At 37.6% G+C, this 25,068-nt stretch overlaps 1 protein-coding gene across 2 annotated transcripts; it reads right to left on the bottom strand.

Annotated features, from left to right (window-relative positions):
• Positions 1–159: 159 nt before the first annotated feature.
• On the bottom strand, positions 160–22,946 carry LOC127956514 (plexin-C1). 2 transcript variants are annotated; one of them, XM_052554489.1, is made up of 31 exons: positions 21,933–22,946; positions 21,674–21,799; positions 21,381–21,512; positions 18,438–18,538; positions 18,071–18,182; positions 17,819–17,978; positions 17,610–17,721; positions 17,431–17,524; positions 17,241–17,279; positions 16,795–16,928; positions 16,517–16,696; positions 15,323–15,431; positions 14,783–14,950; positions 14,482–14,643; positions 14,269–14,371; positions 14,087–14,188; positions 13,538–13,641; positions 13,397–13,438; positions 13,188–13,312; positions 12,138–12,336; positions 11,910–12,056; positions 9,285–9,450; positions 9,016–9,116; positions 5,392–5,467; positions 4,016–4,050; positions 2,870–2,965; positions 2,081–2,244; positions 1,789–1,939; positions 1,577–1,717; positions 1,401–1,475; positions 160–1,085 (listed from the first exon to the last, which is right to left on the bottom strand). In XM_052554489.1, the coding sequence occupies exons 1-31, from the start codon at positions 22,854–22,856 to the stop codon at positions 981–983; spliced, it is 4,485 nt and encodes a 1,494-aa protein (XP_052410449.1). In that variant the 5' UTR covers positions 22,857–22,946; the 3' UTR covers positions 160–980. The 2 variants fall into 2 exon arrangements, with proteins under 2 accessions (XP_052410449.1, XP_052410450.1); XM_052554490.1 differs by having other exon boundaries at positions 18,071–18,179.
• Between the last annotated feature and the right edge of the window lie 2,122 nt (positions 22,947–25,068).

The following is a 25,068-nucleotide window of genomic DNA, read 5'->3' as shown; positions in this document are numbered from 1 at the left end:
CAAAATACTACAGTTTTAATTAATTAATTTATTATTAATTGGATATACTCATAAACAGAAATGGGCAAATAGTAAACTCAACATCTGCCAATACATCCTAAGTGTTACATTAGATAAAAAAAAAAAAAAAAAAAAAAATATATATATATATATATATATATATATATATATATATATATATATATATATATATATATACATTTGCATTTTAAAACATACTGGCAATTTCACTTATAATTTTTTGTTTGGTGATATAGTTCTGAATGTTACTCCTTGTGGATAATGTAATTCATTAATACATATTTTCTGCCCTGAAACAACAAACAAACAAACAAACAGACAGACAAACAAACAAACAAACGTCCTTGTCTCGAAATCTATTAATGCAAGCTTTCATATGATAAGTAATAACCCATATAACCAATAGAGGGCGACAAAGGAACACAGATTAACAGTGATCACACTGATAGAAACATCTCTTTACATAGAACCACACACATATTAATATGGTGCAGACCAGGACAGTTGAATAATTATGCAGATTACACAAATAATTCGTTTAGTCCATTTTCAAAGGATTTCAGAAAATATGACACGCTTGAACTGGCAGATAAATGCTTTAGAGGCAAATACTGCAGTAAAATAATATACAATTTAGAAAGCATGGAGAAAAATCTAATCAAACCATTTAAATCATCAAGGTTTGCAAGTAATGGGTTTGAGATACATTATATAGACATTTCAGTGTTACTCCAATATAAACTCAACAACGAGCTCCTCTCAAACCCTGAAATTCATCAATATACATTACATTCACTTGGTCTCTATAATGTCTAACAAACAGCAGTGAATCTGTCTTTTCTAATATATGTATGATTATGCTGTCAGTCTTTATGATGGAGGTGCATCCAGTTTACTGTCCAGCTTAAAATAAACCAAATGCAGTGTAAATACGCATATGAATAACAAAACCAGGGATTTCAACTCCAACCTCCTCGCTTCATGTTTTCAAATAGCGACTTCACGTTTTGCATGTCCTCTTTTAATTTATCAGGGGCGCCTGTCTGTTCCAGCTTCTGGGAAACCTGTAGTGACCGAGTTTGAAAAAGAAAAAGTCATGCTGTTGTATAATTACTTTGCTAAATCTGAATACTTCCAGCATTCCTGACCACCCAACTTTCAGATGATTTCGACACAGTATCAAATCTCCTTTCAAAACAGGTTTTGAAGTAAAACAGGATGTGAAAGTGTTTGTTACATGTCATGAAGAGTGGTAAAATAAGTTTCCTTTATTGAATTTCGGTGGCTTTGATGTGCCTGAAAATCCTGTGAAAATGTTCTGTGAAACTGCCACAAATGCACAAAAGAGTCGATGTGCGATGTGAATGCAAGAGTCGTACCTTGCTGAAGTAGCGGAGCATGTATTTGCAGAGTTCTCGCAGAGCCACAGATTCATTGAACTCATTTCGATGTTTCTGATGAACATGGGAAAATAACATTTAGGCATTTTTCCATACAATCATCTGCCTATCAATACACTTTGTTTTATTTATAGGTAATGTCTGACATATTGTACCTTTGACTCCCCTTGAAGAAATATTTTCAACTCTTGGCTGCTGATAGAAGGCTGGTCCCTCACTAACTTGTAGTACGACTTCACTTCCTGTTTGTACCGAGGGATGTCTTTGCCATAGAGCAGTTTATTGGTTGGTGAATGCTGTGGGAGAAAAAGGGAGTCAGTAATCTCTGTGATACTCGCAGCTCTCCATGTTAGGGTTCAGTGGTTACCTTGTCCAGGTGTTGCTCGACTAGGGAGAAGGAGTCCATGAAGGCCTGAGCGATGACGGACAGACAGCCGTCCAGGTGTGGCGTCTTTTCCAAGTCGCTGAACACAAAGTCAGGGTTCTTCAGGATGTTCACCCAGAAACGAAGTGGAAGGCTGATTGGGAGGTTAGAAAATCAATTTTAGTTGTGCATGAACATATGAACGCTAATAAATCTGGAAAGATATTCAGCTGTCTGTGCAGCTGATTGCGGAGCTGTGCGAAGTGTACTTCAGTGAAAGTGTGTTATCCAGCACCTGTTTGTTTTCCAGATGTGGAGAACATCTGGATCTGAGATTTTCTTTCTCTCGGCTTGTACATCCAGGAAGTCAAAAAAGTACTTGATGGCCATTGGGGCCCTGTTGTTGGGCAATCCCCAGATACTCCTGAACAGATTCTCCACAAAAGAATGGACTGCTACCTGGTGGACACAATGAGCACATGTGTCATATATATATATATATTGTGTACATACTCTCTCTCTCTCTCTCTCTCTCTCTCTCTCTGTCTATCTATCCGTCCATCCATCCATCCATCCATCCATCCATCCATCCATCCATCTATCCATCTATCTATCTATCTATCTATCTATCTATCTATCTATCTATCTATCTATCTATCTATCTATCTATCCGTCCATCCATCCATCCATCCATCCATCCATCCATCTATCCTTCTATCCATCTATCTATCTATCCGTCCATCCATCCGTCTATCTATCTATCTGTCCATCCATCAGTCCATCCATCTATCAATCCGTCCATCCATCCATCCGTCCATCCATCCATCTGTCCATCCATCTATCTATCTATCTGTCCATCTGTCCGTCCATCTATCTATCTATCTATCTATCTATCTATCTATCTATCTATCTATCTATCTATCTATCTATCTATCTATCTATCTATCTGTCTGTCTGTCTGTCTGTCTGTCTTTCTCTCTGTCCGTCCATCCATCCATCCATCCATCCATCCATCTATCTATCTATTGTATCTAGACAATATAGAGTTTATAATAAAAAGCTTCTGTGTGTCAGTTATTCTCACCTTAGTGGAGAGCAGCTTGGTAAGGTACATCTCTTTGAACTTTAGAGCTTTTTTCTCTGGGTGTTTGCTCAGGTCATTGTCGATGTCTGGATCGACCTAGACCAATCAAAAAGTCCTGTTACTATGTGTATTTGAAATTGTCTTTCATATAATGTATCATATCATTTTTATTGCTAACATCCTTTTGTCCAATCTGTAGTCACATTTTCAAAACACTAAACACAATTAGCACAACATCACTCTGTTGTGATCATGCCTTTAACACAATTCATGTCGTTTTCACACAATAAAAAATTAGCACGTTTCTAAAATGCTTACATTTTATTTTCACACAGGCTTACCCCATACCCAAATCACAGATATGTCTTATATTTTTTTCTAAAAAATGCTTAAACACAGCATGACAGAAATGAACCCAATATTTCAAACTTTAAATGTAGTGTAAAGCCTCCACCTCTGCAACAACAGCAACTCAAAAAGTATTGAAAAATCTCTTATAAAATATTTGAACTATTTAAATATTTGGGTAAGAATGTGTACTGGACTGTATATTTTAATGTTTTTGTTTGCTTTTCCCTCTTACACATGTGAAACACATGAAAGTTTATTTCTGCCATGGAATATAAAGGGTAATTGGGACTTTTTTTCATCTCACAGTTCTGACTTTTACAGTATTTCTTGAAACTGTTAATTTATCTAACAATTCTGATAAAGTCTGAATTGCAAGATGTCAAGAACTCGCAAATCAAGAAATAGAATTCCAAATTGTGAGATAAAAAAAGTTCAAAATTACTGTTTTTACAATATATAATCCATGCTATTTTACAACAATGTCTTCTTTTATATACTCACAGTGGTTCTAATAGAAATTGTTTAGGTTATTATGCCTCATTATAAGAAGAGGCACAATGCTTGGTGAACAATATCAACAACACACAGCTTCCTCTCATTTAAACAGGAAGAACCTGGCAAAACTGAAAGTATCACACACACCCACATTCCCTTCACATCAGTGTGAACGCAATAGCATAGATCTAACACATGATATCTCAATAGTAACCCTGATCTTTAGTTGTGTCAATGCAATGAGAAGGACACAGCAAAACAAACACTGTACAGAAGTACACATGCACTATAGCAACTCACCAGATGGAAGTACTTGACAGCGAAGTTCTTATCATCTGTCAAACAAAACAGCACAATGATGAGTAAATAAGCAACGTCAAGCCAATACTGGCCCAACAATCTTTATTGTTTGACGCATCAGATAGGATGTGTTACAGTACTGAATCTCTACTGAGTGGAACTAAATTTGGCACATGTCAGCACCCAAATTTGCATAAAGCAGATGCACTCCAACATATAGCATTAAAAACACATGCAAACATAACCAGATGTGAAAATACAAACATTTCGACATCTTGGACGCTTGTCTGACATTAAACAACATAATTAGACTACAAACAGACCATTGATCACTAATATACACTCAAACTGAAATGTCATGGATTAATTTATATTCATACTAAATGTACTGTACAACAATGACTGATCTGTTAACATGTATAAGATGTAAATATATCAATAACTTCATGAAAGTTATCAAAGGCTGCCAGAAACTGTATGTGGTACATATACAGGAAAAGAGACTCCACCGACAGATGTATCATGTGGTATACAGAGACAGAGACAACCGATACCACCACTTCCTTCACTCAATGGCAAATTTCATCCTTGTAGTTTGAGAATTCTGCCTTCGATTTTAAGCTCTTTGTTAATAGCTCTAGTTCAAACAAGTTCAATGGAAGGGATAGGTCACCTCAAAAAAATGTAATATTCGAATTATCTTCTCATCATCAAGTCATTTCAAACCCACATGACTTTATTTTGTGGGTGGAAAACAAAAAGTGATGTTTAACAGACTTTTAACGCTGCTCTCTTCCAAAAAGAGAAATTAGTTGGGGGACCAGTGGCTGTCAAACTCCAAAAAACACTTATTTCTTTACAGCTGCTATATTCCTTTTAATTGTATGGAAATTAAGCTTGAACATTCTGAGAAACTAATTCTTGCATGTTACAAGGAGAAAGAAAGTCCTACAGGTTTTGAAAATGATGAGGGTAAATGATGAGTAACGAGTAAATGATGAGAGGATCGTCCTATCGTGGCTGAACTTTCCCTTTATTTAATTTCTCTCAGGTGATCTAACAGAGTACAGATCATATCTAGATGCAATGTGTTACATAAAGACTTTTTTTTTCTTCTTCAGAACACCCACATTATGTGTTGCAGTACTGACTGTTTTGCAGATTGGGTGGGGTGTTTGGAGAGCAAACTGTATTGTGGTTAGCTGTATGGCTGTTTGTAGTGAACTTCTAATATTTATATGTTGTTAACACTCAAAAAATGCAAATCTATTTGAAGTACAATAATAAAGTAGTAACAACCAAAATAAACCACCCAAAATGTATTGATTGTGATGGCATTGTTTCAGTTTGTGGATGATGGGAGGATTGTGACTCACCCTTTACACTGCTCTGAGACCTCAGTGGTGCATGCACTTTTGTTGTGATAACTTTAATGCATGATCCATCTCCAACCTGGATGGAAACACACATTTAAAAACAGAAACTCTGGAAAAATGAAGAAAATAACTACTGTGTACTGCAGCAGTTCATGAGTGTATTATGGGTTTGCACAACAGTTTAGCATAATCTGGGTTTATTTGGGCTTGTGATACAAGCTTTGCAAGTGAAAGGTCAATCTCAAGCACCTTGAATAAAGCTAACAGAGAACATAAGAATACTGAACAAGACATTTCTGTTCTATGCTATTTCTATCTGAACTACATTTTTACAGTTTCTAAAGCATATGTGATGGGTCATTTCTTTTTGTCACTGTTTTAAAGGTGTTGTTATGCGGCTGCTGGGGTGTTCTGGGTGGTTTCTTACACATTTTGGAGTTGTGGCTTAGTGGTTAGAGAGTTTGTTTCCTAACCCTTAGGTTGTGGATTTGAGTCTCAGGCTGGCAATACCACGACTGAGGTGCCCTTGAGCAAGGCACTGAACCCCCTACTTCTCCCTGGGCGCCGCAGCATAAATGGCTGCCCACTGCTCCGGGTGTGTGTTCACGGGGTGTGTGTGTTCACTGCTGTGTGTGTGTGCACTTTAGATGGGTTAAATGCAGAGCATGAATTCTGAGTATGGGTCACCATACTTGGCTGTTGCTTTGGTGCAATTTATTGTGAATATTCATGCAATGTATTATGTACATTTACAACTGCGGTTTCCAACATTATCAGTTGATAATGTCATGTTGCTCAAAATCATATTTTCTACACATTTCTATTAGATTTTTGTTGGTAAATTTGCCATGAATTGTGGAGGTGAATCTTGACTTTCACAAATGAAGAGGAATGTAGATCATGCCAAATACAAACCACTTCTCAGAAATAGCTCAAAGGTGCATCTCAGGAACCTGGGTCAAAATTATAGATTTTTCTTTTATGCCAAAAATCATTAGGATATTAAGTAAATTTAGTCAATTTCCAAGTGTAAAGATATCAAAACGATTTTTTTGCACCCTCAGATTCCAGATTTTCAAATAGTTGTATCTCGGCCAAATACTGTCTGATCCTAATAAACCATACATACAATAAATGGAAAGTTGATTTATTTAGCTTTCAGATGATGCATAAATCTAAAAAAAAAATTATAAAAATTTACACTTAAGACACTTAAGGTTTTGTGGGTCAGGGTCACATATATACAGAGGACGACACAGGAGTTACAAATTTTAACATTCAATGAACTTCTAGGAAATGATCAGGATCAACAGCTGAGAGGAGAAAGGATGCATGTTGGAAGATTGCAAAGGCAAAACAGAGGAAAAGGAAGAAGAGGCCAAGGATATAGGTGCATATCAGATGAAACACAGTGGACCATGTTGTCCATCATGGCCTTACAATGTCTGAGGTGGGTTTCCTGTGTTTGCCTTTGTAATTTTCTATTTTCGCCTTTGTGCCCATATTTCTTTTTCTTTTCTATATCACAGTAACTTTGCAATGTGTGTTTTTTACTAGTAAAAAGGGTAACTGTGAATAAAATCCAGTCTCTTTGAATCAATACATTACTTACAGTAGTGTGTAAATTTGTACTTTTGAAATGAATGGCATGCATAAGAAGTGCAGCCTTCTGCATTTCAATACTTCACACAGATTGGAAGGTGTTGGGTTACAGGTTGGGTTATTTTAAACCCAACATTTTTTAGTGTGTTGTTATTCACCTACTACATTATGTGTGTGTGAATCGGTGGGTGTTGTTGATCTTCTTTTGCAGAGGTGGTGTTAACAATACTGTTATGTCATAAAGTGGCACATTCCACAAACTGTCATTTTGGCAAATTGGCTTCAATAAGCTGTTTTTAGAATAACAAGAAACTTTTGAGTTCTGAAACTTACATGATGTTTTTATAGTGCAATGACCTCTTATATATTGATTTCTCAGTTCATGATCCCTTTAAAGCAGCAAACAACTTCAGTATGTGTGTCATGCCCATGGACTGTCAGTGTGTTTGTTTTCCTCCCCATGTTCTTCCCGTAACTCAGTTTCTCCCGTGTCTGATCGTGCCCATATTTTGTTCCCCTGTTTGAATTATTACCGTTTTTCTAAGTCGCTTTGGTACATTTCTCAGATCAGAAATTGAAAATTGCAAAACTACCTCTGCAATCTTCACATCATACTGTCACTTGTGCACACCAAAAAATCAGTTTCTCATTTCTTTGAACAAGTTGCAAATGCTTTGGCACATCCATGCAAATGATTACGTACAATTCTCTGCTCTTTACTACATTATCAATCGCTTATGTCCTGTTGATCAACATGTATTATAATGGGTCTTTGTTGAATAGTCTCACTACTCACAACATATTAGTTCATTGCAGTCTTTACATGCAAAATGGTTGAACAAGTTGTCAAAATATGTAAATATTTCTATATAATTCCATAAGACTTTTTTTTCTAAATCTGTCCTGAATTGGTTAATTTCTCCTGAACAAAAGTGTGGGGTTGGGTTCAGATTGGAGATGACCTGCCAAAGTACATGATCGTTTGGCATAACGTCAGTTTCCATCGCTTCAACATCATCAGGAAATTGTTTGCAGCCCACAACAGGATGCTGATGGAGTTCCTCCCACCCTACTCTTCAATCATTAACCCCATTGGGGAATTTTTCTCAGTGTGGAAATAAAAAGTATAAGATCGCCAGCCACATACATACTGTTGATGGCCCTTCTGGCTGCCATGGATGCACTGCATGTACAGTTTTCCCTAAAGAGATTGTCCCATTTTCACATTTCTACTTTTCTTTTCTTTGTGCAATGCAGTGCTGTCTTTCCCTTGCTCTATCGCAATGACATGATCTGTCAACAAATTGCAGTACAAACAGTAAAAGTGTAAATGTGAATCCTGAAGTCTCTTGCAATCAAACTCCCACATACCCTGGGGTGTAACCTACAATTTACAAAAAAAGTTATCAAAACTGTAGCCATAGTTTACATCAGAACATCCCTCCAGAGTACACTGTTGTATTAACAACATGACTAAGTCTTATCCATGAACTATGACACAAGGACTTGTCATTCTGATGGCACTGATATGTTCATTGACACATATATTTATTCTTGAGAGAATAACTAAGGATTTTGAGCAAGAGACTGGCTTTTGCAGGAAATCCATGATGTCTTGATATTTGTAGGAGTTGTTTTGAGAAATGCACTTACTGCACTTACACTTACTGCAAATGTCAAGGATGATTCAAGAAATGTACCAAAGCAACTGATAAAAACTGTAAAAGACTGTTGATTGGGATTCTCCTGTGTTCTCTTCGTTCCTTGCTCCTCCCCATAGGCAATCATGACAATGTGCTCATAATAAACAGAATGTTATTGGTGATGATTAAAAGTTCTTTTTATAGTTGTCGTTCTCGGTGTGAACAAACCTTACCTCAAAACCCTAAGCCTGTATTTTATTCTCATCTCTATATATGGCCCATGTGGGATTTTTGTTTTCATCAGTTATCTGTTTGCTTAGAATAAAGTTTACTTCTAAAAAAAGATGTTTACTCAGTTTTTATATTTTCATGCACTCACCTGATAATGTTTCAGAGTGTTCAGCATAGTAACTTGTCCTCGAACCTCTGAGGACCCATCGACTTCCTGTAGCATGACAAACCTTCCTTCCTTTTCGTATTCTGTGAGTGCACAACATAACAGAGAATTCAAACAGAAATCAGTTTGGTGGATATTGCAACTGGCAACCTGAAACACGTATTAAAAACAGACGAAGGATCTATAAGGAAGCTTTATGAAATATTATGATCATCAACAGTAAGAGAGTGAAGAGTAGGGAGTCTACTAACCAATTTCTATATCCCTGCTCTGCTGGAAGGGGAAACCAAACTTGCGCTGGAAGGTCTGCAAGATTTTCTCTTTGACCTGTTGTATTGTGTCACAGGTCAGTGCGTTGACCTCTAAGGATTCACTGACCTCTCCTTCAGTCCCCACCGCAAACACCACATTCAGTTTCTAAAGGGGTGAAAACATAAACCAAACAATTAAACAACCCAAGAAAATCTATCTATCTATCTATCTATCTATCTATCTATCTATCTATCTATCTTTTTTTATGAGAATGCATGGAGAAGCAAACAGTAAAGCACATAAAGAGCTCAAAATAAATAAATGACCAGTAATCTTCTTCAAAACATACTGAATGTTCAATTTCAGAGAGTTACAATATATTACGAAAGGGGAAAAAAAATGATCAAATCCACTCATAATGTCTTTCAGCTGCAGTTTGATTGAGATTAACTGCAAAAATTCATCTGTTTTTGCATAACGCTGAGTCGGATTTCTAAAAATGCTGTATCGACTTAAATTGGAATGGCAGTTTAAAAAAATCCACAATTGCATAAGACTATGCCTGTTTAAATACTACTTCTTTTTTTGCCACTGTAATTTCCTGTAAAGCAGCAGAATACAATTTAAACTATTAAAGGGGTCATATGATGCAATTTCATGTTTCCCTTTCTCTTAGGAGTGTTACAAGCTGTTAGTGAATAGATAAGTTCCCTAAAGTTGCAAAGACTAAAGTCTCAAACCCAAAGAGATATTCTATATAAAAGTTAGGAGTCAACCAAGCCCTCCTAAAACAGCTCCTTCTTACATACCCCCACATGTCTATGTCAGATTTGCATAACACCACCCAAATGTTCACGCAAAGAAAGAAGGTGTAATTTTAACTTTGATTCTCGCTGTAGTATTGTTGCTGCCGCCATGTTGTAGAGATGCTGTTTCATTGTGAAAATGAAAATACTTTGTTTGGCCTTCCAAAAGAGGACACAACTAAAAATCAGTGGTCAAGTTGTATTTACAACACTGTTCCAGGACAGTTCAACCCAAATAATTAGATCAACGCATTTTATGTAGGGACGTACATATGTAAGTTTACATACAGTATGTAACAAACTGATGAACTTTGTAAAAACCAATGCTTTTCATAAAGGCGGGGAATAGAGGAGAAACAATAATGTACATTATGTGGAAAATATCTTTTTTTTTTACTTAAACCACATAAACACATTGCATTACACCAAATACACCAAATAAGGTTCTTTTTAGCAAAATCATATGGCCCTTTTAATATTGGACCATCTTTTGACACAAATATCTTCCTTTGGAGAAATGGCATTTTCTGGCTTGGCAATACAGGTACAGTCCAGTTTTGTGAGAGGAAGGCTTGCAGGACTGATATCACTGCAAAAAAGCAAAATGCAGAAGTACAGCAGTCACACTAGTCTAACCGTGAGAGCCTGCTGGTGATTTTGTGGGGAAGATGGCCTTGTCACATGATTCTGTCCACAAACTATCATTTATCTTTCATGGTTTCTTGTTGATGCAAGCGTGTTTATGAGCAAAAGAACTGCTAAAAACCAACCATCCAACCACACTCAATATGAGAACTGCACATCAGGAAGGAATCAGGAACAATAAATGATTGGAAACAAAAAAATTATAAATGTAATTCTATATGGCCCAACATTAAAGATTACGTTAGCTCACCCAAAAATTAAAATTCTTTTATCATTTGCCAACCCTCAGCTTGTTCCAAATCTGTATGAATTTCTTTCTTCTGCCAAACAGAAAAGAAGATATTTAAAAAAAAATAGGTTTTTGGCCAAAACAGACTTCAATATATTTTCTACACTATGGAAATCAACGGGGACAAGCAACCTTTTGGTTACCAACATTCTTAGAAATATCTTATTAATGTTCCACAGAGGAAAGAACTCAAACACATTTGGAACAACTATTAGTAATTGATGACGAAAAATTCATTTTTGCATGAACTATCCTTTTAACAATGACTCCTACACATAAGAAAAGAAGAAATAAGAAAAAATAGGAAATTAACCCAACTGTCGGAAAATGATGCCAGAAGCACTTGTGCGAGAAATGTTGCACAACAGATCTACAGGATGCCTTCCTGTAGTTTAAGGATGGACATGACAACAGGATAAAAGCAGAAGCTTCTGTGCAACTAATGCAACACATCTAGCGAGAAACTTCTGCTCTTTTGAACTTCCGTTCATCAAAGAGTTCTGTATCATTTGTCACGGTTTTCACATATATAAAAAGATATATAATCACAGGAATAAATTATATTTTAAAACATATTAATAAAGTTATTTTAAAGTGTAATAATATTTGACTAAATTACTGTGTTTAAGATCAAATAAATGCAGCCTTCAGGAGCATACGAGACTTCTTTCAATTTTTTTTTTTTCTTAATTGCATCCAACTTTTAAACAGTTAGTGCAGGAAAGAAAATATTTGGTGTTTTTGATTAAAATGGGGAATATTTTTAAATATCAATGTAGCTTGCAAAATACCGAAAGGTATTTCTAAAGTCAGTACTTGTACTTTTTTTTTTGCAAATACTTCCTCATTTGCATAAAAGAGATAGTAAAAGAGGAAATACTGACCAAGGCCTCAAAGTCCTGTGCTTGGCAGAGAAGCCAGTCCTCGCTAAGAGTGTACAGAGCCTTCTCCGTCACTGAATCCACTGGCCCTTTGGAGATTTGCTGAGTCAAAGCTGACACCAACAGGAAGAGAGGCTGTCCTACTGATTCCTATGGAGGAAGCATATATTTAAGTAGCTGAAGAGAACGTGTGCTTTCTAAATCCACAACAGAGCAGATGTATGGACCGACCCTGAGGAAGCCGTACAGACAGACTGACATCCAGTTGGTAAGAAGCTTCTCCACTATGGACTCTGTGCGGCGCAGGAGAAGTTTGGGATTTGCATTGCTGGACTGGTCCATCAGAGTCTGCAGAAGATCCTCCATGACCTCTGTGAGATAAAGCAGGTCTCCATGAAGGGCCAGAGTCAACAGAGATGCCACTGTACATCTAAGAGGAAGAGGAACAGATAGGGAGATCAAAAGAGATATAAAGTTATAAACAACAGAAGAAATACAAGTATAAACATAGTGTTACTGGCAGTTACGCATCTGTTAGCTAATAGAAACCAATCACAGCTTCATTCATTCATTTATTTTGTGTAATATTGTATGTACAGAATGTTGCAATTTCTTGTATTATGTTCATTTTATTTTAATTTTGAATATTCATGCTTTGAAAAAGTAAAAAAATTAATGCAAAACTTTCAAGCCAATAAATTGCTCTCTTTTCTTTTCTTTTCTTCATTTAATTCATTTTGTTTTATTATTAATATTTGATACTTTCTTAGCAACTGATCATCTATAAAATTTAATATGTTTTTTTGTTTGTTTTTTTTTTGTTAAATGTATGCATTTTTCATATATATATTACCACTTATTTCTTTGCCTTTGCAATGCTTGCTATTCTTGTTTAATCTTTTATCTACATGCTTGTCGGGTTTCATGGAATATAGGTCTTCATGAATAAGAGATACTCTAACTCTAACATGTACATTATCAAACAAATATCTGTGTTTACAGTAATTCTGGTGTTCATTTTCAGGGTAGAAAATTATGAGTCCCTTCGAAGAAGAAGATCTGGTATACTAAAAAAACCACAAAACATTATCTGTTTAGAATTCTAAGCAACAGGCATCAAGCCAAGGTCTCAAAATAAACATTAATGGCCTTTGACATGGTTTATCAAGTCATCTTCAAACTGAGGTGAGAATATATTCAAAGCAATCTTCTTCCTCTTTTGTAACTCGCTTTGGACAAAAAGGCCTGCTAAATATATACATTTACATGTCTCTGACTCACTTGTCTCTTATGCTGAAGTTTTTCTGTTCCTCTAATGCATGCACGAAACAACTGAGAAACTGCTTATCTCTGATCAGCTCAGCAAAGGCCTGACATTTCTCATCTATAGCGGTCTGCTCAGAGTCCTGACCATAAAAAACACAGAGACAACACATTTAGTTTTGTACAATGTGATGATATATACTGCTAAAGACACTGCAGCATCTTACCTGGCCAATGTCTCTGATCACGAGTGCTGCCAGAGGACCAGCCTAGTGAAAATGACAGAATGTATATTAAACAAACAAACATTAAGAGCAACTCTACAAGTACTGTAGGCCTACAAAGGGAATTCAAGACAGATTTTCTACCTCAGGAAAGAAGATTTTTGAGGCAAAGTGCTTGTAATCCAGGAAGGGTATAGCTCCAACATTATCAATTAAATCAGATTTTTCTGTTTGCAATTCAACAAAGCCTGTCAACACAACAAACATATAAGCATAATGCAATCACACACAACAAGACATGAAACATTTCTGTATAGTATGGCAGCAATATGAGCATGTAAGGGAGTAATGACATGTTTACTGCGGTATGCCCTACTTACATAACCTATGTTACCTGTGGTTGTTTTTTTGAAGTTGTTTACAAGCTCAAAAAATATTGCATATTGCTTGTGAACCTTTTTCAGTCTAAGTAAGTTGTTAAAAATGTTTTTGACTGCCATGCATATTGCTAAGAAAAGTAACTGCCACATGATTTGAAGCATCATTTCTGTCCTGTGTACAAATGTGCGGAAGGAGTTACTCACCAAAGTTGTCTATTTAGGGTAAGTTGTGTGTTCATAACACTAACCATCAGTATGAGCAGTACTGATGCTTGCAAACACCACAAAGACCAGCATTTCAAAGAGGACCAACCTTGTCTTATGTCCCTTCTGATGTTGCTTTCCAGCATTTCCAGTTGCTTGTTCATCCTCTCGTTCATTTTTCTCTGGCTCTTACGGTGAATAATGAATCCAACTAGACAGAGGAGCAAACACATACATTATTAGCTGTAGGACTTTTGTGAAAATATGTGACAAAAATCTAAAATCACTTACCAGCAGTACCCAGAATTATGAGCAGGATCAATGCAGCAAGAATGAGAAAATATAGTGAACTATTTTGAGACTCAAGGTTTTTAGTAAATCTCCCAATTTTTACCTGAAAATTATAGTAAAAGAAGGAATTTTGTATGTAAGAAAAAAGGGTCAGAAATAATTTCCCATATTTTCTGACAATTTGCATTAAAAAAAATGAATATTTAAACTCACAGTGAGGGAGTCTAATGCAGTGACTGCTCCTGATTCTCCTCTGATTGTACAGATAACAGCATTGGACTCAATCCTGTCCAAAAGACACTGATACGGCTTATCTTTATGTACACCAGTTACATTCAACTCACTGATGCTCAAATTCAGATCATCCTTCTTTTTCTGAGAAACAGAGAGTGTGGGATGGTTTGGAGGCTGTGATTTTCACATACTCGTGCAGAAACATAATATTTACTGAATTTACTGAATGCCAAAAATGCAGACTGTAGACTGGAGTTAAACTCTTTATCACTAAACTCACCTGAATGTTCACCTGTAGATTGTTGGCCACCTGTAAGATGGTGAATCCAGTGAATTCTGGATCAGGCTTGTAGGAGAAAAAACCTGCACAGTTCAAAGTGGAGTTCCCAACATTTAACAGCAATCTAAACTGACCACCATCATGGGGGGGTGAGTGAAACCACACATCCTGAGAAAGAGAGACAATGAAGATATGACATTAATTCATGGGACATTTAAAGCTGCATGTATAATGTGAATACAATTAAAGTCTTCAGTCGATATTAACATTCTGACATGAGCTGATAATTAGCTTCATGTTAACTGAAAATGAATATTAAAATGATTAAAATCAATATTTAAATATGTTTAAATATTAGAATTCTGTAATACTTTATTTAAAATTAATATTTAAAAAAAACTTGTTTATGATGTAAATGTTTAGGCATCATAAAAGCTTGGAGGTCAATAAGGTAATGGACGTTTAAAGACTCTGAAATTATAAATAGCTGACCTCTATGTAGTTCTGTGAGCAACTGCAGAAATAATAAAGACATCTTACCCTTGAGCTTGTGTTGTATTGTGTATCCCACACTTTATTAGAGGGAAGGACAGTAACTGACTCCACTCCTTCCAGATTGTGGCCCTGAACATGAATCTTCCTTTCACCGCTGAATGTAGAGATTAAAACATCTTCAGCCAGTTATACATGATAATACATTTATTTTTTATTCATTCATTCAACTATTTATTTACTTACATTTGAATTCCCCCACTTATTTTTGCATACGTAGCTTTTGCACGCACACAGACACACAATACCACACATTTCTACAAGCAATGGAGGTGAAACCCACCAAAAATATTTTAAAAAGCATGGCTGTCAGAAACCAGGTTGCTCTGACTAAACTTTTAACAGTTTAAGCAAGACAAAACTGCAGATCTCAGAAACATAACAAAACATGCAGGAAATGACCTAATGACTCATTTCTGCATTTAATTTGTTCTAACATGTTTTTTCATCTGTTCTAAAGATTTCTCTGCAGATCATTGCATATCTTATTTTTCCACAATAACAGTGTTCTCTCAACTTTTGTGATTAAAATGTTCTTTATGACATTTTAAAATGAGCATTGTCACCTTAAAGCGTTTGTTCACCCAAAAAAGAAAATTTGATTGTGTTTAAATCACCCCAGAGGCATCCTAGGTGTATATGACTTTCTCCTTTCAGACGAATCCAGTCGGAGTAATATAAAATTTGCCCTAGCTATTCCAAGCAGTCACTGGGTGTTGCAGTGCTTTCGTCCAAAAGAAGTTCAATAAAAAGCACCCATCCATAAAGGGAAACTCTGTTGGGTGGAAAAAAGGCCTGCTGTAGCAAACTGCTGGGTTTTTGTTTGAAAAATATCCATATTCAAAATGTAATAATCACTTTAATCTGTCTTGCGCTCACGTTTGTAAAAGGAAGCATTTCTGGGCGGATGACGTATGAGTTCGGCTTTGGGCATGCGCTGCTCAGAAGTGATGCACGCAGAAACACAGCGGAGAGATAAAAAAAAACAACAACAACGGTCACTAATAAGAAATACACAAAAAAAGAGCTTGGAACAGCAAGGAATTTTTTTTATGTAACTCTGACTGGAGTCGTCTGAAAGAAGTCAGTCAACAGCCTAATTTTCATTTTTGGGTGAACTAACCCTTTAAGGTGTTGATGAGATATAGAAGCTCATCAGACGGTGGTCTGAAATGGTCTGACCTGTTCCAGCTGACTGTGGGCTGTACTCCAGTGCAGTTGGGCTGAGAACCGTAAGTGATGATGCTGTTTCCATGACAACGGTCGTCAGGAGTAACAACACACACTTTTACTGTTCCTTTAGTTTCACTGGGAGGAATGTGGAACCATAAAGTGTCACTGGATCGATCAAACACTGGAGATCTAAAGAGAAACATTCATGCACAGATATACAGTGTCAGTTATCTCAGTCAACACACATTCATCTATGTACCACTAAACACAAACACACAGAATCTCACTCTTTAGGAATGCAGTCCAGATCCCCTTTAATAAGGATTTTAGTAACAGATTCCAGGTTCCTTCCTCTCAGTAAAACTCTGTTTCTGCCATGGAAAGAAACCTTGTTCGGCTCCAGAGACAAAATCTCTGGCTTCTACCGGATAACAAAGGTTTCACCCAGTTACGAAACAAGACAAAATTGAATATAAACTAAACAACAGAAGTTAATTAAAAAAGATATTATATAATTATTATTACCACCATAAATAAACATTGATTAAATATATTGGAAATATCAACAAATAATACATTATACATAATTTAAAAAGAATGATAAATATGACAAATTCTTCCTCAAATGGGTAAATAAAATCCTTGGCCTCTTGGTAAATCATATTCTTTTGAAATAGGAACATACAATATTCCTATTCTGTAAAGTTGGGCACATAATCAGTATGACACTTACATTGTCGTCCATCTCAGAGAGCAGATGTTTACATGCATCCTAAAGAGTAGAGGAAGAGCAGGTCATGTACTTCAACTCAACAAAAGTTCGACTATCAACAATGAATTGATTTAAACGTATGAAGGTACACTTTTTTCCCTATACACATATACTGAAACACTGGATTATAGGTTACACAGCATCTTCTCACCTTTATGTTTAACTGTGGTCCAGGTCCAAGTGTCCAATCACAGCGCTGAGAGGAAGAGGACCAGTGACAGCCAGATGATACACACTGAACACACCTGCATTTAATTCATGTTTTTAATACCATTGAAACAAAAGTTCAAAGAAGTCTTTTAAACTATTTTAGATGATCCATTTTCTCACTGTGTATAAGAAGCATTTGTTGAATGATCTGTGATACTGGAGCAGTTCCTCAGTGTCAGCATCTCTGTGATTTTCTGATCCTCAACAGTAACAGTAGCAGAGACTTTTAAACCTGAACGGATTACCAACAAATGTTTATGATTATAAACATGTTATGAGTATGAGTATGAGTATGAGTATGAGTACAACTTCCTTGAAGGAGAACCAACCTCCAGTATAGAGCATCTGGTCAGAAAAACTACAGGAGCAGTTTGGGAAGACTGCAGACAGATCAGAGCCATCACACAGGTTTACACTTTCTTTAGTGAAGGCACATGAGAAGGCAGGATTTCCTGTGCTCTCCAGACTCAAGGAAAGATATAGAGTAATCTGTGTAGATGAAGGAAATGGTTGGTAAAGAGTTGTCTTCTAAATATTTTTTCAAATGACAGTTAATTTATTTTTTATATATTGATGTCTACCTTTCTTGAAGAATTCTCTGTCATCTGAAAAGAAAACAGCTTTGTCTCAAGAGAGTTTTTGGGGATGGATACCCATGAAGTATTTGAGCATTCATCTTGAGCAGAACATCTACTGTAGATAAAAACATCATCAACCAATATTTCACTTTAGAATTGTTTGCACACTGCTCATTATGTGTATATATATATATATATATATATATATATATATATATATATATATATATATATATATATATATATATATATATATGTATACATATATATAGATGATAAGAAATGAACATGCTTGTCTACAACCAGGCACATTTAGTATAGATGCAGCCTGCAGTAGATATCATGTGTGATGTGATAAAGGCAGGCTGACCTGTGAGTGTTCACACACCAGCCACAGAGAGGATCCTGAGCAGCTCTGCAGTCTTTCAGAGTGCTGTAATTACCACACTGAACAATGGGCACTCTTCTTAACTACAGCAGAAAAAAAAAACCTTTAGGAAGAGACAAGTATGATGATTTGATCTAACACACAGTAAGGGATAGTGTCTGATTTAGTAACTTAGTTTAATTTAGTGGTTCTTTAACTGCGGGGCATAAGAGAATTGCATTTTTTGGCAGATAAAAACATCTTGGTTCAACAAAAGTATAAGGCAAACTATTGCTTTGCTTCTAAAGAGCATGATCAACTTTTACTTATTTATTTTAGAGTAATTTTTCTATAATTAAAATTATATATTGTCACGGGAGGAGCACAAGACAGACACAGTGGGCGTGGCGTCAGGCCTCAGAGAGGCTTTTATTAACAGAAATCATAAAACACAGGGAATAAAAGTGGCAAAAGGGGGAAAGTGTCCAAAATAACAGGGAATCTGGTGTCCTCGTCGTGTTGCGGGGTTTGTGTAGGTCGGGCAGTGTTCATCGAGGAAGGGTCCAGGCAAGGGGCGGAGTCCGGCGGCCGCACGCGCTCCCCTCCTCGGCCCGGGGCGCGAGGGGCGGCGGCTTCTCCTAGCGGCCGCGTCTCTCTCGTTGGCCGCGACACTGGTGGAGAATGCGGGCAAGAGTGTGAGGTGGACACCGACAACCGACCCCTGAGGAGACCGTTAAAGCCACCCGTTTTTTTTTTTTTCCTGTTTTCTTTTTGTTCCCCCTGTCATTTGTTTCTGCTCTGTTTTCACAGGCGGCCGCTCCTCCCCCGGCATGGAAGAACTGCTAAAACACCTCACCGAGGTGAGCATCCGCCAGCAACAAATAGTGGAGCACATGGCCTCACGTCAAGGAGACGGCGAACGTGAGCTCGCCGCCCTCCGCGCCGCCGCCCACCGCACGCCGCTGCCTGACCCCCGTGTCCAAGCCGTCCAGCTGATGCCACGAATGACGTCGCATGATGACGTGGAGATGTATCTTCGGATGTTTGAGGCCACCGCAGTCCGGGAGGCGTGACACTGGTGGAGAATGCGGGCAAGGCGGAGCCTAGACAGCGCAGTTGGGAAACGTCTGGTGACGTCACTCCCTCTCGCTTGTAAACGTTCGTGAGAACCCAGACTGGGACGGAGGAAAACTGGGGACAGCCTCCCAGCCACAAAAGGGGTAAGTGACGTCTGTTATTGTCATTTTACCCTGTGGTTGGTTGAGGCTGTCACTAAAACACGGTTTCTCTGTCCCTGTTCTGGCGCGCTGCGAGAGGGAGGACCGCCCGGAGAGGAATCCCCGCCCACTCCGACCGTTTGGAGTCTGGTTGAGGATGGTAGCACTCCCGTGTGGGTGGCGCCCTGGGGACGGGGATGTCGCTTGGGAGGGGGAATGTGACGAGTCAGCTGCCTCCTCCCTGATTATCACCGGCACCCCGTCCTAAATCGCCGCCCTTCACCAGGCTCCCGACTGGAGTGGGTGTGTGAGAGGAGGGGGGGCGCTGGACGAGTCAGGGCTGGCGGCGTGTGATGGGGCACACCTGAAGGAAGTGGAGCCTCATTACCGCCGCTGTTTAAAAGCCCAACGCGCCTCTCCTCAGGAGACCGGTCTCTTCCCCGTGCATGCACACTGGTGTCCTCGTGGGTCCAGGAAGGGTGCGTTGAGGGACTCCCGCGCCACCAAGACGTGAGCTGCCGGACCCGCGATCCGGATGGGAACCGCACCCGTATACACGGCCGACGGGCCAGGATGCCGGGCCGTCCATCCCCTACCAGCGCCGCGGCCAACGAGAGAGACGCGGCCGCTAGGAGAAGCCGCCGCCCCTCGCGCCCCGGACCGAGGAGGGGAGCGAGTGCGGCCGCTGGACTCCGCCCCTTGCCTGGACTCTTCCTCGATGAACACTGCCCGACCTACACAAACCCCGCAACACGACGAGGACACCAGATTCCCTGTTATTTTGGACACTTTCCCCCTTTTGCCACTTTTATTCCCTGTGTTTTATGATTTCTGTTAATAAAAGCCTCTCCGAGGCCTGACGCCACGCCCACTGTGTCTGTCTTGTGCTCCTCCCGTGACACTGGTGGAGAATGCGGGCAAGGCGGAGCCTAGACAGCGCAGTTGGGAAACGTCTGGTGACGTCACTCCCTCTCGCTTGTAAACGTTCGTGAGAACCCAGACTGGGACGGAGGAAAACTGGGGACAGCCTCCCAGCCACAAAAGGGGTAAGTGACTTCTGTTATTGTCATTTTACCCTGTGGTTGGTTGAGGCTGTCACTAAAACCCGGTTTCTCTGTCCCTGTTCTGGCGCGCTGCGAGAGGGAGGACCGCCCGGAGAGGAATCCCCGCCCACTCCGACCGTTTGATGAGCTGCAGGTGCGGCCGCTCAGCCCGTGATGAGCTCGTGCCGGTGATTCCGGTGTGTTGCCAGGGCGACGCTGACGAGCGCTCGGGACGCATGTCACAATATACAGAAAATATTTATTATTCAGTATTTTCAAGAATATTTTTGGTAACACTTTAGAATAAGGTTCCATTAGTTAATGTTAGTTAATGTATTAATTAACATGAACAAACAATGAATAATACATTTATTACTGTATTTATTCATCTTCGTTAATGTTAGTTAATGAAAATACAGTTATTCATTGTTAGTTCATGGTAATTCACAGTGCATTAACTAATGTTAACAAGCATAACTTTTGATTTAAATAATGTATTAGTAAATGTTGAAATTAACATGAACTAAGACTTATAAATGCTGTAGAAGGATTGTTCTTGCTTAGTTCATGTTAACGAAAGCAGTTAACTATAATTAACTAATGGAACCTTATTCTAAAGTGTTACCATATTTTTTACTACATTTGCAGTTTCAATTGCAGTTTCAATTGCACATTTTTAACCTCACCTGTTGTTTCAGAGCGATGTAGATATGTTTGGAATCTACTGGATCAAAGTGCATCCTGGGAAACACTGATCGTACATCATCAGATCTGAACAGCACTTTTAGACAGCCTTTATATTTCTCGTCCAACACTAGCTAAAGAAACATGACTGCAGTAGTTCAAAAGCAGAATTTATTTTAAAAAATCATAAAATTAGCTATATGTGGAAATAGAAATGGCGGGCATGTGCTTAAAAGAAAAAACTCAGTGAGAGTAGTAAAAAGAAAAGCACTTGTGAGATGGTTGTGAAGCAGACCTTTATGAGTTGTCCATCATTGGTTCCTATGAACAGCACAATCCAGGATTCAATCCTCATTGCTGCCACTGCTGACATTGAGCTGTACCTGAACACCACAGAGAGCGGCTGAAGTTCACCATCACTCTGAAACACAAACAACATTAACTTTAGATGACTTTAGTGAATAGTACAACCATGTTTATCATTCAACATCAATAAGGTGAAATACTGTTCTCAGTCATTTTATTTAAAAACATGTATGAATGCAATTTCCAACCTCAGAACCACATAACTTTTCACTGTAAGCGCAGAAACCCTTGACCTGGCCTCGAACGTTACTGATGTCGTACAGAGCCAGCGCGCTGTTCTCCGGATCCTCCTGATTCTGTGAACTGAACACACCTGCCCAAATAACATCGTTCACTGATGGAATAACGGTGCTGGCGACGAGCACTGGACGAACTTTATCACTGCAGCATCGTATCGTTGAAGCCTGCAGAGATTTGATGATTTCTGACTTTTTCTCTTTAGAGCTGTCCATCCTCAGGACGAGCACTTTCCTCTCATTGCCAGTCTTTGTGTTGAGAAATAAATATGATTCTGAGGGCGAAACTCTCTGGAATCCATCAACAAACTCCACATCTCTCACTGTGCTTTGAATGATGGCATATGATCCTTGACTTATTTTTGAGAAAATCCCTCCTGGTTGAGAATATAAAGTGTTCCATAAGGCAACAACAGAATACCTGGCATCTTCAGCTTTTGCATCGTCGTCCTTTTTCCCAACTAAAATGTACCTACTGCTACTTGTACCGGCTATGAAGGCAACATATTTATCATTCTGTTTCGGTCCTATCAAAATATTACTTTCATAGTAAATACTGTTTGTAATATTATTTATATCAAGAACTTCACAATATCCTTCTTTTAAAGTCCCACACGTTATCAGGGTGCTGTTCACGTCATAAGGCACCAGAATGTTGACTCTGTTCAGGTCAGGGGCATTAGTGATGTCTTTCCTCTTCTCCTCATATAGATCGTGTCTCATCTGATGAAGTCGATGGTCAGTAAGAACAAACAACTTACTCTTACTAACTACAAAGTCCTTAATGTCTCCATCAAAGTCCTGCACATCACCGCAAATGCAATATTTCAAAAGTACAAGTATTCCAAGTAAGTGTCTTCTTCTCATCTTGCACATGTGACGAGCAGCTGAAGTTTAGAGATCTTGTCACAGAGATCGACTGCGCTCAGACGCGTTCACTCGTGAAGTGGATGGAAGTGAAAGCGGCTCGGAGGATGCAGATGACTTCCGTGCAACACACCAACAAATCTAGAGCCCTGGTGCGACATTTAGATGTTTTGAACATTTAATGATGAAAAACATTTTACTATCAAACACAAAAGAAAATATGGAATAGCCAGGAACAGGTCTCAACTCTTTTGGATTAATTTTACTGACAAACTTCATATTTAACAGTTTTGATTTTGTGAACTTCTGCAGTTTTTTAGTTAGGCTACTGCTGCACCCTTGTGGTACATAAACCATACAGATATATATATATATATATATATATATATATATATATATATATATATATATATATATATATATATATATATATATATATATATATATATATATATATATATATATATATAATTTTTTTTTTTTTTTGCATTTATAAGCCACAGAAACTGTTATTTAAGAATATTAATATTTACATTTATATAAATTCTGTTAGTTTTTTTTTATAAAACAGTAGCCTATGTATATCTAAAAATAATGTGAAAGATTTAGACAATTTAAAGGTATTAAAATATCGCCAAATATAATGTATATTATAGGCATTCATTTAGCTTATAATATTACTTATATTACCATAAAAAATAATTAATAGCATGTCCCAAAACTGGTGTACTTTATTTTTATGCATTGTACATACAATGTTTTTTTTTTAAATCATGTTGTGATTTTTACTGAAACCCCTCGTCTCACCAATTGTAACAAATGCATGGACTCTCTTTAGCTTAAATTAAAAGAGTTACTCCAGTGGAAGAAAATGTATTGTTATGACAAGTCAACATAACAATGCACTCTCCAACAGATAAACACAATGCAAGATGTCCGCTTATGCACATGTACACACCATATTTGACATCAGTGACTGAAGGCCAGAGTGACAGTAATGCTGGCAATTATGAGTGCAGGTTTTTTTTTTTTTTTTTGACTGTTATTTTTCATTGGAGCTTATGTAAGACTGGAAAATACGCTTAAAATTCTTGCTCAGTTTACTTAATTGAAATGACCTAAGGTCACACAGTTGCATTTTATCACAACTTTATCATATTCAGTCCACTTGAAATGTAAAATTGGAAGTTTACTAAATCAATTTGTGTTAGGACTACATTAATCGTTTTGATTTTGAGTGGATGTTTACTTCCTGTTGTATGCTTCCTATAAAGACTGAATTGGGAGAATAAATGTTGAAATTAAGTGTTCTGTGATTGTTAAGGGGAAAAACCGTTCATGTTTTGTGGTTAGCTATGTTGAACATTTAAAAGAGTTCCTGTTGTTGATGTTTTTGTGGTAAGCATTGTTTAAAACACTCTTTTGTAGTACTTTTTGTACTTTTGTACCATATTTACCTCTAAAGAATACATTTCGGTACCTTAAAAATATATATTAGTATGTTAAGTATACATATTACCCACCTGGTACGTATTACATTTTTTTGAAAGGATACCATACCAGTGACAGCTTTTGTACCTATATATTCTAAGAGTGAAGAGCTTGTGGTTTGGTTGTGTGATGGATAAAGAGTTATGTTGCTTCATGCATCATTCGAAGAACTATTATTCTTTGCAATTCAGTGAGTTATATGCAAGTTATATGCATTTGTATGGTGACATGTGTTCTTTTAGTTACCAATATTAACTTTTAACTATCTCTATTTTAATATTAATTGATTTTGACAATTCAACTATGGAGGCCCCTCCTCCAAGTGACACTCATATGTACAATAGACAACCACAACTTTAGCACAAACTCCATTCTTCACCACCAATCATATCAAAAAGACAGACATTTACATGCATACATACCTAACTCTTAATTCTAATTCTAACATAACAAGTAAAACAAACATATTAGGGCATCATCCAACATATTTAGGGCACTGGGGAAATTGTGATAAAACACAATTATTGTGTTTAATGGTTGCTTTACAAACTTAATGAATCTCAATCTTAACCTCATCGGATAGAATGTTTAGGCTTGCTTTTAAATACCTACATGAATGCAAAACAATTAAACAAGAGTGTTTTTCTTTTTTTTAAACTGCACATTGGTAAACTTTAGAATACATTGAGTAAAGGTCAACACAGTAACCATAGCAGTCAACTAAATGTTC

Source organism: Carassius gibelio, chromosome B4 (assembly GCF_023724105.1).
Source record: "Carassius gibelio isolate Cgi1373 ecotype wild population from Czech Republic chromosome B4, carGib1.2-hapl.c, whole genome shotgun sequence".
Classification (NCBI taxonomy): Eukaryota; Metazoa; Chordata; class Actinopteri; order Cypriniformes; family Cyprinidae; genus Carassius; species Carassius gibelio.
The sequence above is the reverse complement of the archived record's forward strand: the minus strand, read 5'-3'. Positions and strand labels throughout refer to the sequence as shown.

Bases quoted from the DNA above. Each gene is read 5' to 3' on its own strand.
- LOC127956514 (XM_052554489.1), bottom strand. From the start codon at position 22,856: ATGTGCAAGATGAGAAGAAGACACTTACTTGGAATACTTGTACTTTTG. The intron at 16,697-16,794 runs GTGAGATTCTGT...GTTTCTCTTTAG, and splicing joins CTGGACTGCATTCCTAAAGA to ATCTCCAGTGTTTGATCGAT. The intron at 14,951-15,322 runs GTAAGATGTCTT...TCTCTTTCTCAG, and splicing joins AATACAACACAAGCTCAAGG to GATGTGTGGTTTCACTCACC.